Here is a 17,893-nt window from a genome sequence, read left to right as displayed (position 1 = left end):
AATTTAATATTTCAGTTTTGGTTGTTACCAGAAGTTACTCACGAACTTTTCGTATAATTCTGATGGCACAAAATGAAATACTACTAAGAGCTAAATTCACACTTTTCTAGGTATGTTACCTAAAAGGTTATTAGTGTCCTCAAACTTGCAAAACGCATTTGGATAATCTTATGGAATATTTTTTACTAATCTACACAATATACATTGCGGTCGATTATGTGCTGATTACATCAGATTTTTTTCTATTCTATCACCATATAAATATAAGTGATTCCTTTACTTTGTTTTGTCAAGCCAATTAAACTAATAAAATGAATAAATATTACATAGTAAATTCTTTGAAATATACATTTACTAAACATTCAAATTTTTATCTTGAAGTAATTGAAAATCCATATAATATAATTATAATAATATTTTAATTTAGTTCCAAATTTATTTTGGAAAAACTATTAATTTATAATAAAACTAAGTAAAATAAACCCACATTACCTATTCAATAAATTTATATCAGTTTCTGAAGTAAAGGCAGTCAGTTGTAAAATCCAGACATAATTACATATGTATAAAAGTAAATACAAGCACCGTGATATATGGATATATTTTATGAACTTGGTTTAGGAACTATTATCGCTATGACCGAAAAAAAAAATTTTAAAAAATATTGGAATTATAACATTGAACATCGAAGCGAATTAAAAAAAAATCAACCACATTTGAAAATATTACTTTGTACTATCGTATAATTTTTCGCATTTTTTTTTTTATCATTCACATACATACTTACATATGAAATTATGCAACTTCATATATAGATAACACTTGACATAAAAAGCGAGTTGCATGATGAAAAAAGTTAAGAACAAATACCTACATTACTGTGGATATACATAACGTATAATTTCATACATTACTGTGTGTGAAATCATATTGTGCGGGTTCATTTGTTCTTTTTCTTCTCTTTGTTACTCTTTTTCAAAAAATTTTGGAAAAAAATTGATTATTAGTTTCACTCTGTCCGTTCGTCCGGGGACGTGTTCAATTAAAAACTTCTTATTTAAAATGGAAAGCTAAATTTTCATTTGTACATAGATCTTTACTAGAAACTTGTTTTCGTAGAAGAAAATTTTTACCTATTTTCCATTTGAAATACCATTTTTTGATTATTAATTGTAACTAAGCTGTAAGCATTTTTGAAATTATGGCAACGAAAATAAGTGAATTTTAAAAAAATCAAAAATTAATCTTGGCTCTTAGATTTAAACATTAACTTTAGCCCTGTTTCATTTCTTTTTCCTCATTCCGCATAACGTTGTGTGCAATCCTTGAAATATTTCAGTTATGAATTTAAAGCAATTGTAACAATGTAGATTGTTTTTAAAAGCAGTATTTTTACTTACTTACTTACTGAATTAAGAAAGAGGACAAACTTGCAAACCGTTGGTTTTACTCAACTTTATTTATTTCTTTTGCTTTGCTGTGTAACAAAATCAATATCCGGTGCAAATTTCATCGAGGCCATAGTTTGGTATCTAAATTTTAAAAAATTTATGTTTTTTATTATATGTGTGTAAAAACTTGTATTTCATTTATTCATTTACTTCAAGTGCAGCAATATAGGTATAAATGTAAATAAATGCGTTCGTTTTGTATTATTTACTTATTATTTGCTATTTCTTCACATATTTAATTGTGATTTATATTTTATGATTTACAAAGTGTTTCAATCTGCCGGAAAGAAATGCAATCATATTTTGTGATAAGAGATAATTATCTATTTAAAAGCAACAGCTTATATATTAAAAAAATTAAAATTTCTTACTGTTAGTTAAAATTCTGAAACTAACATGAAAATAACACCATATTTATTAGATTCAAATATTTGTTGCCAAATCTAATGTATTAATAAATAAAGTTGGGTCAAACCAATGGTTTGTATTGTAGCACTTTTCCCTTCAACAAGTGAAAATTCTGCTTTTAAATACAGTCTACGAGTATGTATACCTATCACACTATTAAAATTATTTTCATTCATATACAAAACTATTTCTAGGATTGCATATGTTTAGGATAAACGATTTATGCAGTCTTTGAAATAAAGCAAAAATTAATATAAGCAGGGGTTAACATAATGCTCGATTTTAAGGGTTAATTGTGTGAGTTAAGAAAAATAATTATATTTTTTAATATCATAAAATTTACCGTTAACTTTTTGCGTTTATAGAAATTTGAAAAAGCTTGCGGTTTCGGAAATATAAGGTGGCGAAAATGCAAATTTTACAAATTTCAAGAGGCCATAACTTGAGAGGGGGTGGAGATGAAAAAAAATTTTCTTCTAACGAAATGAATTATTTATTAATGTCTAAAAGCCGCTAAAATTTCAAAGTTCTACATTATGGGGTCTAGAAGAAAAATGAGATCAAAAATTTGGAAAAAAAGGACTTTAGATAACGGTAAATTTGAACGGCCATTTTGTTTTTCTAAAGTTTAACTATAGTATATCGCGCTAGGGAAGGCAAGCTACTGCCTTTCTGCGTTTGCAAAATTTCAAAAATGCTTATGGTTTCATTGCAACAAATAGTTAAAATAGGCTATTTTTAGTGCTTTGGGGGGGTATAACTTCTAGAGGGGGGAGATAGGTAAAAATTTTGTTCTACGAAAATAAGTTTCTAGTAAAGATCTATGTACGTATTAAATTTCAGCTTTCTATCTTTAAGAATGTAGAAGTTTTGTAAACAGACACACGGACAGACGGACGGACGGACGGACGGACGGACAGAGTGAAACTAATAAGCACTTTTTTTCAAAAAATTTTTGTTCAATTTAGCACAAAAAGTGCTAAAAAGAACAAAAATCTTAGCAGTCCACAGAAATTTTTGATAAAAAATTAAATATTTTACGACCCAAAACTTTATGAAAATAAAAATCGATAATTTGAGGGACTAACTACATTTAGTAAAATAATACTAGTAATTAAATGAAATAAATGATATAAATTTCAAACAAATTTAAATTTTGGTTAAAAATTCTATGAGACATTTCTCGCTATAAGATTAACTTTGCGAGTGAGTAATATTAAAACTCACCTGACGGATTCGCTTTCACTGTGGCACGAAAACTCAACAAACTTTATTTTTTATTAACAGACAAATAAATAAATATTAATAAATAGTGAGAGTAAATAAGTATATACTCGCATACAGCAGCTTCAATGCAGTACAGGGTGTGAAGAATTGGACACATACGAACTGGAAGTAATAAGCAACATTTTCTTTTTCTTTTCTTCTGAATTAAATCAAAATTTGAAGAAGAAATGAAGCATTTTTTTCCCATCCTGTATACAAAAATAAGTGTATTCCTCATAATGTATTACATATTGCATAATCAATAATTCAATCGACCCAATAAAGAATAAACATAGATATTTAGTTTGTTGGCATAAGGTGTTTTGGTAAACATAAAGTTGGAAAAAATTCGATAATGAAATGAAGCTACCTGGGAATCTTTAAGTCCTAATCTTTCAGCTAATTTCTTTCTGTCCGGTTTACTAATATATTTTTGCTGTTGAAAACGTCTTTCCAAACCTTTTCGCTGAGAGTCTGAAAACAAATTACGTAACAGCGATCATTTAACAATATTTGTGAATTTGAGAATTTTAACCAAAGGTATTTCTAAAACTTGCTAATATACTCTACCTGAAAAAACGGCCCTTCTCATCATACCTCTGCGAGGTTTCCCTCTTGACGAATGTGCCCACGGAAAACCTTGACCTGGAGCTAAGGGGAAAACTTGTGGCCCACCAACTGAAAAAGTATTTGAGATAAAAATTTTTTTTGTGCATTTGTATTTAACACATTTACCATTTAAATAAGGGTTCCTGCAATGTGCGAGAAGTGAATTTAAATTAGTATGACTTAAACCATGAACTATAAATGGTGACGGCCTACTAGGCAATGGTTTTGCAATGATTTGCTTCCGCTTTTGTTGATTGTCATCACTTAAACTATTTCCACTTTCTGCTACGTGTGTGTTTCCAGCGTCAATACTATTATTAATCAAATTACAGCTTGATGGTGCAGTTAATTGTTGACAATTATTGTTATTTGAACTTAAAAAGGCAGGATGAGAAAATTGTGTGTGATGCATGAAACTTTGATGTATATAAGGCCAAATATGTTGTGGTTGAATAATTTCTAAAATAAAAGAAAATTCTTGTTAATAATACAAACACTTATATGTTTTTAAAATTACGATTGTAATGTAATTTTGTGATAATGTTGCGCAAAGTATGCAAATACATAAATGTTATTTAACTTGAACCAATATATGAAGCAGGTAGCTGGAAAGTGCAATTGCGATTCCAGTAGACAAATCAAATGAGAAAAGTAAATGCAATGACTTTTGCTAAGGTATATACATGCTTCAATTAAATTTTTACCGCCGGCATCTTGAAGGCAAACAGATATGAAAGAAGAATTTTTGCTGTCTAACAAAATTACTTCATGCAGAAACAAAAAAGGCCTTGTAAACCATATCCACAATAGACGTTGCAAATTTTAATTTAAATATTATTGTAATATTTTTTCTGTTTAATTATGAATTTTTATGTATGTTATATAAAATAAAAAATATAAAAATCATATTAAATTAAAAACATGGCAGCTGAAAAGTGCAGCTGCGATTCCAGTATGAGACAAAGCGAATGAGAAAAGTTAATGCAATGACTTCTCCTAAGATATATACTCGTAGTTCAATTAAAATTTTATCACCGGCATCGTGAAGGCAAACAGATATGAAAGCAAAATTTCTGCTGTCTAATTAAATTACTTCAAGCAGTAGCAAAAAGCGGCCTTTTTTCTGTTTTATTATGAATTTTTGTGGAGATTAATACCTTAATTACTTTATTTTACTAGAAAAATTATTTTACTTTATTTTAATAAAAGACGATATTTCAATATTATGTAACAATGATTTTATAAAATTTCTATTTTAATTACTGATCACTCTACTTGCGTATCAGCATAATTGTTATAGGTGCAACGTGACCGTTCAAAAAATTTTTGTGTGAACTAATTTTGAAGGTAGATGTGTTCACGATTTCACAATTTTTTTAAATAAATTTTTTTTTGTGAAAAATATGAATTCGTCTGAATAATGTGCAACGTTGTTAGATATTTCCTCTTTAATTAATTTTATTTTGTATTGTAATTTTTGTATGAACAGTTTAGTTGTACTTTGTGTATTGGGCTCTTTATATTTTCTATAATTTGGTTTGTAATTTGTGTTAAGTGCTTGAGCCTATCTTTGAAAGTAGTGTTTATTAGAGTAGATTTGTTCGTTTTCATTTAATCATCACGAAGTCATCGTGATCGGGTGATTTTCATCTATTTCCATGTACTTCGGCGGCAAATATGAGTACACAGTGTGATTCTGTATTGATTTGTTAGAAAGAAGTGTTTCCAGCTGCGTCACAGCCTCCCCAATTACGGTTACATCTGTCACGTAGATTACTCTGCACTTCCCCTCTTCCCTTTTCGCTTCTACGAGTTCTACAGTAAGCACATAAGATCCGGTCTAATCTAAAATTTGCATGTGCGATATGCTTCTGGTCATCAAAAATCTGAAATATAAAGTGGTAAGAAAAGATAACGAAAAATTTGAATTATGGAAGTCACATAAAGAGTGGAATGGAGAAAATAAGAGTTGATTCGCTATATTATCCTGACCTTATATTAGATTTATGCACCATTTTTCTCGATGTTGTAATTACAGTGGTGTTCCTATTTTCTTTTACTTCATGGTGATGTTCTTCTATCTTCCCTTTTATACTTAACCGTTAATTTAGTGTCCAAACTCTTATTATGCCTAACATAATTGATTTCATCTATGTCGTATTGTTGAAAAGGTATCTATTTTCTATTATAATAATTTAAATCAATTTTTTTTCTGCTTATTTTTTTTGATGTTCATCGATGACAAGTCCTTTTGAATTCCTCTGGCGAAATATTTGGTATTCTTCTCAGAAATAATTTCGATCGGTGTTTCCCTTGTAACTGAATGAATAGTATGGTTATAAATAGAATGGTATGGTTCACAGCCCGTTGCAACAGTTCTTAAAATTTTGTTCTGAATTTTCTGCTTTCAGGCAACACATAATTTCTGCAGATGTTGAATGTGCTCCTTTAATTTTCGTCCGTTTGACTCCCTTCTATATGGTGGTACGATGTACACCTTGACTTCAAACTCATCCTTCGTCATTGCTTGATCGAAGCTGAATTCAATAACTTTTAATTTTGGATTATCACAGTCTAATACCAGCTGAACGAGTCGAATATCTTTAGTTGATCGGCTTTTTATAATTTTCATTTGCAGGAACTTGGTGAGTTTATCAATTGCAGTGATGGTTAGCTTTGATTCTGTTGAGAAAATATCGATGTTTAAAGTATGTCCTACGAAGGATGGGGTTGGTGTTTCTGCTATTTCAGGCTTATTGGGGTGCCTATCATATTTATTTTTTTTGCAGATTGTACACATTGCAACTAATTTTTTAATTGTGTTCGTCATTTTAGGAGAATAACAAATCTAGATAATTTATACCCTATTATCTGCGGCATTTCTATGAGCGCGTTTATGATTTGCAATTATAATATCATATTATAATATTTTCGGATTCATCGGTTTTATTTTTCACCATTATTCGAGTGAATCTAATTTTATAGTTTTCAAAGTGTTTGGTGTAAATTCTTTGAACCTGCCCCATAGTGGCCTCATCCGTCTTAATTGCATTTATAATATTTGGATTCAAAAATTTCTTTAAAAAATCTATCAAACCATTTTCTGAAAACTGTATTTGAGGTATGTCTATAGTAGTTTTTTAAAACTTTTTACTAATTTATAGTGATCGTTATTATTATTTGTATATTATATACAAATAATAGTGTAGCTGATTATTATTTGTATATTATATACAAATAATAATATTGTAGTTTAAAAACGTTTGTTGGTGTATCTATTGATTGGATATAGTTGTGAGATTAGCTTTCTGCGCTCTGTTGGTTTGCGGGTAAACTAAATATCTGCGAATCTGGTGCGAGCATAGAGAGTTATCGACCATGACTTTATCCAGTTTATACCTGATTTAATGGTTATACTGTTCTACGATAGCTTGCCATTGCTTTACTTTGCTATTGGAATTCTTATTACTCGGAGCATATGAGGGAGGCTGATGATCGGTTTAGATTATAACTCTCCTTGCTCCATATAGGTAAATCCTGCGAGAAGGCAGAGACCACTCAATTGCTAGATCTCCTCTTAGCAATTGTGTCTCTTAAAAGGTCTCCTCCCCTGAGATAGGACTGCTGCGATCGCATGGTTTGAAGCACCCGTCGTCAACTTAAAATCATTACTGAAATCTGGGTAGTTAAGCATTACTTCCTCCGAGATTAAGGAATTATTTCACTGCATTAATTCTGCCTTTTCTTCGTCGTTTAGAGTAATTAGTGTATTTCTATATTGAGATTTGAACATACGTCCACCTTCTTTTCTTAAAAGAGATATCAGAAATTTGAGATTTTCGCGAAATGTTGTATGAATCTTTTGTAATACCCGGACATTCTTAGAAAGGATCTTACTTCTTTTAAATTTTTGGGTATCGGTATGTCGCATATGCTTGCACTTTCTTCGTATTGGTTTTAAGTTCTTTCTCCGATACGAATAAATCCCAAGAACTTCATTCTTAAGGGATTCAGATTTATCCAGTTGTACTTTCATATTCGCTTTACTCAGTGTATCAAATATGACCTCTAAGCTCTCAAAAAGTTTTTCTTAATTCTCTCCCAGGATGATTATATCGTCTATAGAGACGCAACACCTTTTACCGATGTCTTGTCTACGAATGTCATCGACAGAAGGTTTTCATCGGGATCAGCAAACAAGATGGTATACTTTTTCACGAGAAGATCAAGTCTTTCTTTTTGGATTGAGTTTAAATAGGATGTATGAATTTCTATGTTATTAACTGTTTGTGTATCGTACTGCTTAAAAGGTATTTGTATATTATTTATTAATTTTAGATAGCTTTTGTTAGTATAGATGATTTGGGTTATTACTCTTGTTCGTCATATTATCTAACTTTAAACTTAATTGAAGTGCTTGGAGCAGACCTTGCGATTCCTTGATTCTAAACAATCTAGGTAAATCGCTATGCTAAATACTTCATAGTTAAATATGCCTCTTGTGACAAATCCATGCTTTTCAAGAATAAACGTTAGGTGTTGATATACTAGCATGTAGAATTTCTGTATTATTCTACTCCTTAGCCTAAACCTGTAAGTTGGTGGTCTAGTGTTCCAATATCACTGTTGTAGCAATTGTGTAGATTTATACATTTAGCCATTTTCCCCCAATTTAATAGGGTAATGTGCCCTCAGCACCCTGTCAGCGTTCCCTATTATCTTCTTTCTGATAGCACTCCTTCCTACTCCTTCCTTGTTAAAATCAATTAGGAAATCGTCCTACTCTTCCAATTTTTCATCACTACACTCTTTAATTCATTTGCAATTACAATTTATTTTTACACCCCTCCATTGTAAATTCTTCTTGCTTCATGTTTTATTAGTTCTCTAATAGATTCAGAGATATTTGCGCCTTGCCCATCGAGTACATGTTCCGGTTCATTTTAGTTCACGATTTGGGGTTCTTTGTCAAAATCTGCATTATGCCTGATGCGGCTTAATTTTGGCCTCAAATTTTCGAGAGTGGATGTCATTACAAATGGAGTTGAAAGCGCTCTCGGTTTCATATCAGATGCTTTCGAGGGAAAATAGAAGAGATTGATTTTGATTTTTTATGTTAGAAGAAGCCGAAAGGTATAAAAAATTAGGGACAAAATAATCAAAGACTTAACGGCAATTTGGTTATTGGAAATTCCAAGAGAGATTATGACTCTATTATAATGATTTTTTGTAGTTTAAAAACCTTGAAGACTTTGTTGTAATTTTATTCAGTGCACGTTGTAATAGTTTATTATGGAGATTTAGAAAAAATCTTTGTTTTAGGAACATGCCACACAGTCTAAGGTATGATTCAAAATTTCTCACTTATTCTTTCCTTACAAAATTTTGCTTATTGTTTTTAAATAAGTTACAAATGATTCTGTAAATTGGTAATTAAAATTCTAATTATATTGAAAAAATTATTTGATGCAAAATAAGAATGAGTTGAACGTTTCGTAATTTTGTATTTTATCAAAAATATTTAAAATAATTCAGAAGTAAACGAAAATTTTTTTATTTTCTTGTAAAGTAGTTAATATTTATATATGAAATATTAATTAAAACAAATTGAAAATAGCTGTAAATTTTTCTATTTTTTTCCCATTTAGTTTTTATAAAAATCAAATTCAATTCTGTTGTTAATATTCTGTTTTCTCCTCTTTTTTTATATAATTGTTTCAGTTATTATAAAATTTTATTTCTTCGTTTATTACAATTTTTTATATAATTATTAGCATTTTTAATTATAATTTAAAATTGTATAGAATTGGGTTAAATTTATTTTATAATCAAAAAAAAATTCTTTTGTAATTTTCGTCGGACACTACAGAAGATGTTTCAAATTTTCATGTATTTCATATATTTTTTAATTAATTTTTAGCACTTTTCCAAAAATTTTTGAAAAAAAGTGCTTATTAGTTTCACTCTGTCCGTCCGTCCGTCCGTCCGTCCGTCTGCCCGTGTGTCTGTTTACAAAACTTCTACATTCTTAAAGATAGAAAGCTGAAATTTAATACGTACATAGATCTTTACTAGAAACTTATTTTCGTAGAACAAAATTTTTACCTATCTCCCCCCTCTAGAAGTTATACCCCCCCAAAGCACTAAAAATAGCCTATTTTAACTATTTGTTGCAATGAAACCATAAGCATTTTTGAAATTTTGCAAACGCAGAAAGGCAGTAGCTTGCTTCCCCTAGCGCGATATACTATAGTTAAACTTTAGAAAATCAAAATGGCCGTTCAAATTTACCGTTATCTAAAGTCCTTTTTTTCCAAATTTTTGATCTCGTTTTTCTTCTAGACCCCATAATGTAGAACTTTGAAATTTTAGCGGCTTTTAGACATTAATAAATAATTCATTTCGTTAGAAGAAAATGTTTTTTCATCTCCACCCCCTCTCAAGTTATGGCCTCTTGAAATTTGTAAAATTTGCATTTTCGCCACCTTATATTTCTGAAACCGCAAGCTTTTTCAAATTTCTATAAACGCAAAAAGTTAGCGGTAAATTCCATGATATTAAAAAATATAATTATTTTTCTTAACTCACACAATTAATCCTTAAAATCGAGCATTATGTTAACCCCTGCTTATATTAATTTTTGCTTTATTTCAAAGACTGCATAAATCGTTCATCCTAAACATATGCAATCCTAGAAATAGTTTTGTATATGAATGAAAATAATTTTAATAGTGTGATAGGTATACATACTCGTAGACTGTATTTAAAAGCAGAATTTTCACTTGTTGAAGGGAAAAGTGCTACAATACAAACCATTGGTTTGACCCAACTTTATTATTTAATGAGTTTTAATTTCTACAAAGCATCGGAAATGTTGTGCTCAGTAACGTATTATAAATTTTATATTTTTTGTTCAAAATCTATGCAACTACAAATTTGGAGGATTTTCCTGTCGTTTTTATACCCGGCACTTGAAGGGAACATTCACTTTGGTATGGAGTTTGTAACTACTGGAAGGAGTCGCCTCCGGTATGGACATATATATATTCTTGCTCAGCGTAAAATTCTGCGGGCAGCTGCCATACAACTCAAAGAGGTTTTTTAAATATTTCAAAAACTAATAAAGATATAAATATCAAATTTTACAAAGATGTGTTAAATTACACTCTCCATATGATCTGAAGATTTTAAGGGAATGGTTGCACTAATATCCAATTATATGCCACATATATCCTTAAAGTTTCAATGATATGACTTGACAGGTTCGGGTAGCTGCCATACAACTCCAAAAGCTAATTTTAAATATTTGGAAATATAATAAAGTAAGATTCAATCTATGTCAATAAGTTTTTTTTTATTCTTGTTTCGCTCCTGGGGGGAGCATAAGGCTGGTGCACGATATTGTAGATAATCATGAACACAAGTTTCTTACGTCTTTTAGTTTTACTATGTAGGTGACGAGCCTATCGTAGTTTTATATTAAATATTTATTAAGGTTATTGATATTTACTATTTTATTTTTCTGGTATTTTTAATATTGGATATTATTGAAATATGGCAATTAGTTAATATGTATAGTATCATGTAATTTGTATAAAGCTATATAATATTGAATATAATTTTTAGTGACTTGACTGGGCTTTGAACCCGATACCCTTCTGTTAAAGGACCAGTGCAATAACCACTGCACCATTGGCCAGGCGATGTTAATAAGTGTCCAAATTTAATAGATTTCTTCATAACAAAACAGATTGCGAAAAATTTAACTATGATTTAAACTCCGATCATTCAGTGGTTATTCTTGAACTTAAGGAAAATATTGTAATGAAAAGAGCGAAGCCATCGCTGACAAATGAAATTACAGATTGGTCAAGATTTCGCTTAGAGGTTGAACGACAAATAGATCTAACGAAAAGAATAAGAACGACCCAGCACACAGATGAGGAGGCCGAAAACTTTACTAAAATTATTCAAAATTCGGTTTGGAGTAGTTCGAAAATTAATGCTATTAGAAGGGGAGGCATTAACTATCCCCCACATATACTAGCAAATGTAGGACAAAGCAGGCGGGCGAGAAAGAGGTGGCAGCAAACGCGTGATCCTATTGATAAAACCAGATATAATCGTGAATCGCAGCAACTAAGACGCTGTAGTAGAAAATACAAGGAGGATTCAGTTGCCAATTATGTTCAAAATTTGACGGCGTGTGAGAAAACCAATTACTCACTGTAGAGGGCAACAAAGAAAATGAAGGTACCTATCAAACATCTCGCTAACAAAGGTGTAACGTGGGCAAAAACTGACACGGATAATGCAGATGCGTTTGCGGATCATTTGGCCGATATATTCTGCCGCATAACAGCCAGGGCGTGTATGAAAATGAGGAATCTGCTTTTGTTGAGGATAGAGTGACTATTTCAATTGTCACTGAAAGAAATGTTATAGAAAAAATCGGGTCTCTTAAACCTAAAAAGACCCCGGGATTTGATTAAATAACGGCTGATATTTTGAAAAAATTACCCATAATGTAAAATGACGCTAACGCGCCTAATTAATGCGTGTATAAGGTTTAATTACATGCCTGATATTTGGAAAGTTGCAGAGATAATCCTGCTGCCCAAACCTATAGACAGGCCGACATCTTATAGACCAATCTCATTGTTGCCGATGATTTCAAAACTGCTAGAGTAACTTTTATTGAGAAGACTTCAGCCTATAATTGAAAGTAAAAGGTTAATCACGAATCATCAATTTGGTTTTCGCCGGAACCAATCGACCATAGATCAGATTCATAGAATAACTGACCTAATAGAAAATTCACTGGAGGAAAAAACAATATGTTTTATTATATTTTTGGATGTAGCCCAGGCCTTCGATAAGGTTTGGCATTGTAGATTTATAAAAAAACTTAGGCGATTACTACCAAGGCAGTATATTGACCTGCTCGAATCTTACCTGACTAATAGGGTATTTCGAGTTAAACAGGAAGATTAGTACTCTTCGCTTAGGGATATCATATCGGTGTACCACAGGGGAGTATATTGGGCCTGATATTATACTTGTTATACACGTATGATATTCCTGAATCGGAAGGAGTTACAATAGCTACATTTGCTGAAGATACAGTAGTTATCGCAATAGGACGAAGTATAAATGAATCTACACAAAAATTATAAAAGGCCAGTGACGAGATCTCAAAATGGATTAGAAAGTGGAATATAAAACTTAACGAGGTGAAATCAGTACACGTTAATTTCACTAATAGGAAAATTGACAATTCATGTTCGGTTCGGATAAATGGCGTCTTGATTCCGTCCGCAAACACGGCGAAGTATTTGGGAATGACGTCGGACGCAAAGCTTAGATGAAAGGAGCACATAGAGAAAAAGAGTTCTAAGTTGACAATATGCAACAAAGTTTTGATATATAATCAAATATTTAAGCCTGTCTGGGCTTACGGTATTCAGTTATGGGGCTGCGCAGCGCAGTCTCATATACAATCTATTCAAAGATTTCAAAATAGGGTATTACGGGACATTTTAAAAGCCCCTATTTATGTCCGTAATGCCGATAGTCACAGACGAAATTAAAAAGCAAACAGCCAATCATAAAATGCGTTTATCCAATCATGTCAACATCGAGGCGGCTCGATTGGTTGACAATCAAAACTTTGTTAGGAGACTTAAACATACGAGACCTCTCGAGTTAGTTTAAAGTTTGTTATCTGGAACAATGAGTACTTAGTATGCTATTGTGCCGGCTCAAAAGCTTGTAAATAATCAAAAAGGTTAGAGCAAAATTAATAGTTAGTCGTTTCCGATTAGTTTTATAGTTTATTTTGAGGAGGGTGTTTTTTAGTGGATTAAAGTTCCACCCTATGGCTTTTCGTCTGGCAGTGTCTTTCGAGATTTTTCACCCTTCCTCTGGGTAAAGAAAAAAAAAATAAATTTTATTAGTTCCAAAAAAAAAAAATAAATTTTATTAGTTCTATTAGTAATTCCATATTAGTTGTATTAGTAAATTTAATAAATTTTCTATAAAGTTTAAAGATTCATAAGCACTATTACTCTGTCGATTAGACACTAAATTTTCTGTACTATGATAACAAAATAAATCGTAAGATTATATAACCATTCACATTAAGCACTAAATTTTCTTTATTAAGATTAATAGGATAGATAGTAAGATTTTATTACTACTTAGATTAAGCACACTAAACAGAAAATATTACGATTGATAGATAGATCGTGTAAATAAGAAAATTCTATATTCTACTGTTATTTCATTTATTATTTTTACTATTTTTTTCTCCGGCTGATCGGCAAGTGGCTTTATTTTAGATCTTCAATTTCACGTAATTCAATAATTACTATTGTGTTCGTTTATTCAATTATTACCGACCGTATTGTGTAAACAATAGGTAGGTTATGTGATGGCAACAAATTTTGCATGTCGAGTTTTCGGTGGGAATGCACTTCTCCATAGTAGGGAAGTGTTAATAAACCATTTTTAGCAACCTGTCGGTCGGTCAGTCTGTCGGTTTATCGGTCTGTCGGTCTGTCGCTCTGTCGGTCTGTGTGTGCACGCGTGTATCTCAAGTTCTTCTTAACCGATTTTGATCATCTTTTGATCAACTTTTGGGATACATCAGGCCTCGTTTACTACGGGCCAAATATGCATTTTTGCGTATATAAAGAGAAATAATTGACCGATTTCATTGAAATTTAAAATTTGAATTCCTCGTATTAAAACAATGAACATATAAATTTTTTGGAAAGGTCAGGGCTCGAAAACTGATTTGCGGGCAGATTTTACATTTTTCACCATATCTACGGAACGAATTGATGGAATTTCTTGAAATTTAATATTTGAGATTTAAATAATCTGGTTAACTGGCGAGCATTTCTGGGAATTCGGGTAGCACAAAGCGAAACTCTACTAAGAGCTAAATTTACATTTTTCTAGGTATGTTAACTATAAGCTTACTAATGTTCTAAAAATTGAACATTTTTATAATTTTCTGTAACCCTTTCACTTAAATAGACAATATACAATGCGGTCGGTTATGTGCTGACCACATAAGATTTTTTTTTTTCAATAATGCGACACTTGTTGACGAAAATAAGGTTCACTATAAAAATTCTTATAATATTATTAAAAAGGTTTATTTTCTTTTCTTTTCAAAATTTTTCTTGTCAATTTTTTATAGTTGCAACAAGAATTTTCACTTTGTGAGTATTTATCTAAATTTTTATCAAAATATTTTAAAATATAGGTTTCCTTTTCTCCTCTTATTTGACGGTACTTATTGACCTTAAATCTATATTCGTTTATAAATATTCTTTTTATATTAAAATTCTTTTATTTTATTTAATTTATTTCTTTTTTTTTCTTTTTCAGGTAAGTAGCTGTAAATAAAGGTAAAATGATTGACTACATGAATCCTTACATGAACCAATTGGAAAAATCAGTTGGAGCGCCATCGTATAGGGTTTCACCTGCAGTATTTCACCACAACGAGTGGACCGCTGTTAGCTGCACTTTGCAGAGAGCTTTCGACTCCGTTCACTGAGATTCAAGTGAACTTCAAGCTGCGAAGTCTTTTGCAGTGTTTTCAGCTATTTTTGCGGTAACTCCGTTTTGTTTAGTCATAGACTAATTTGGGGCCACCTTTTCCCTCTCTGATGTTGTAGTAATTTCGTCCTTTGCCTATGTGAAATTTTTAAAATGAACGTATGTTTGTCAAAATTATTAAGGCATTATTGTTATTGGTTGAAGAAAGCATATTTTAAAAATTTTAAGCAAGCATTGTTTCATCGAAGGTATGAAATACTTCTAGAAGAACTAGAAACTTCCAAGAAAACGCATTAGATGAGATTTTGTGACTAGGTTTCCGGAAATTTCTTAAATTTAAATTTCTCAGAACAGAAATAACCCTATTTAAAAATTTTCTGTAAAAATTTTTGTACAATTAAAACCACGTCTTTGTGCCAGAAGAGCGCCAAAAAATTGTGACATTGAATCTTCTCAGTCCGTAATATCCCTGTTTTAAGACTTACTCTAAAAATATTTGCATCACAAAAAATATATATATCTCCTTTTATACATTTTTTTTAATTATTATGACCAGAAATATTCATTTGAAAGATAAACTAAGCATTGTTGTACATTAGAAAGACAAAATTACTATCAATAGCAATGGTAATCTAAATCCCTTTTTTTCAAATTTCTGAGGTTTTTTGCAGACGTCAAATTGAAGAAGCCTGAAATGTTAGCACCTTCTAACTAATAAAAAATTTATTGCACTAGAAAATAAAATTTTTTCCACCTCACAATTTTTTCCTTATTCACTCCTAGAAGGAGCATAGGGCTAGTGCATGATTTCTCATGCACTAGTTTCATAGCGTCATAGAGTTTAACTAGGTAGGTGACTAATCTGCCGTAGTTTTATTTATATTAATTATTTGAGGTTATTAATATTTACTGTTTATTTTTCTTAATATGGAATATTTTTTTAATATGGAATATTACGAATATTTGAAAATTACTTGTATAATATTTATTATTATTGTATATTAAGTTATAATAATATTGAATATAATTTTTATAGTGACCTGACCGGGGTTTGAACCCGAGACCCTTCGGTTAAAGGACCGGTGGTCAGATTTAATTACCTCACAATTAATACTACCAAAAATTTCGTACGATAACATAATTATAAACATTATTATCAAAATTTTTCTCAGTTCCTTAGTACTTAGTCTTATAAGTAATTAAGGAAGATCTTGTTCTTAAATGTTAAAAAACTACCTCTAGTATAATATAACTCTATTTTAATTATATAACTTTTATTTTAAAGGTTTTTTTTATCATAAGAAACCTGAATTTATTCGATCATTCCTATTTAAAAAATATTCTTGGAGTTCAATTATGTTTTTTAAACCGTTTCGCTTCATTTCTTTTCTCCTAAAAGTACATCAATACGATTTCGTAAACTCAACTATAAAAGGTTGCTTACAGCAATGTTATATGCATTGATGGATACAATTCTCAAATAATTACTTTGTACTATTTTACTCTATATGGAAAATTCCTATAATGTTATATACATACATATTTCGCCAATTTGATTTAAAGTGGTTTTAATATTACTATAGATTTATTTTATTAATTTATTTTCCTATCAAATCCAAAGTTTAATTTTTTAATAATATTTTCTAATAATATTTTATTATTGGTTATATTATTTTGATATATTATATTACTACTTGTAACAAGATAATTTACATATTTGTTTTTTTTTTCTTTTATGATATTTGACAATTAGCGGGCTTTGAAACCGATACACTTCATAGCGGCGGGCCGCATACGGGTTAGGCTGAAAAAGCTGCAGAGGTTGGCGTGCCTGAAAATGACCGGGACCAGGCCATAGTGGATACGCAAGCGACAAGGTTGCCGATGAGCTGGCGCGTAGTGACGTTTCAGTGGTCTGCCTCCTTCCGCCGTGGGAGCAAGGCTTGCCTTGCGAATTCATGAAATTGCGAATTTATTCACGGGGCACTGCCCAGGGAGGTATCAATTTCAAAGACTGGAGAAATCGATGAAACTGCCGTGCACCTCCTTTGCGGTATTGGTTATATGGAGTCGCAATTCTTTTGCAGAGCTGATACTTCGTCGGCTGAGTGCTATTTTGATCCATACGTCACTTTTGTAATTTCTGACTTAAGTCCATTTTCATAGGTTTTCAAAGATGATATTTCGGTATATGTAACCAGTTTTTTGCTATCTCATTTAGTTTCGAAGATACGCCCATCTCATTTTGATCCACCTCCACTTAAAATTTGATCTGATAAATTTCGATCATATAAATTTCTCGAAAAATTTTTAATTAAAACATGAACTTTAAAACATAATTAAACAATTCGATTTGCTTATTTACACAGTTCCAAAATTTCTGTATCCGATAAATTATTTTTTAATTTATTAAAAAATAATTTATCGGATTCAACCTTACTTGTTTTTTTCACATAAAACAACAAAAAATATTTTAAAAACTTCTTAAGAGCATTTTTAAGAGATCGCTTTGTTCTTATATTTCTAGGGGTACTTACAAAATATCGTGTAGTAATTTTACTTTTGTCAAATGTTTCTAAACTTGA

At 30.8% G+C, this 17,893-nt stretch overlaps 1 protein-coding gene across 1 annotated transcript in view; it reads right to left on the bottom strand.

Moving 5' to 3' along the window:
• Positions 1 to 3,384: 3,384 nt before the first annotated feature.
• Positions 3,385 to 17,893, bottom strand: part of LOC129616344 (hybrid signal transduction histidine kinase L) — a 56,489-nt gene continuing 41,980 nt past the window's right edge. The window contains exons 3-5 of the mRNA XM_055531963.1: positions 3,861 to 4,193; positions 3,696 to 3,803; positions 3,385 to 3,599 (exon numbers count right to left, since the gene is read on the bottom strand). Coding sequence (XP_055387938.1) covers positions 3,385 to 3,599; positions 3,696 to 3,803; positions 3,861 to 4,193 — 656 coding nt within the window. The remainder of the gene's footprint in view (positions 3,600 to 3,695; positions 3,804 to 3,860; positions 4,194 to 17,893) is intronic.

The sequence above is a fragment of the Condylostylus longicornis genome, unplaced genomic scaffold, assembly GCF_029603195.1.
Source record: "Condylostylus longicornis isolate FDR11 unplaced genomic scaffold, ASM2960319v2 ptg000184l, whole genome shotgun sequence".
Classification (NCBI taxonomy): Eukaryota; Metazoa; Arthropoda; class Insecta; order Diptera; family Dolichopodidae; genus Condylostylus; species Condylostylus longicornis.
The sequence above is the reverse complement of the archived record's forward strand: the minus strand, read 5'-3'. Positions and strand labels throughout refer to the sequence as shown.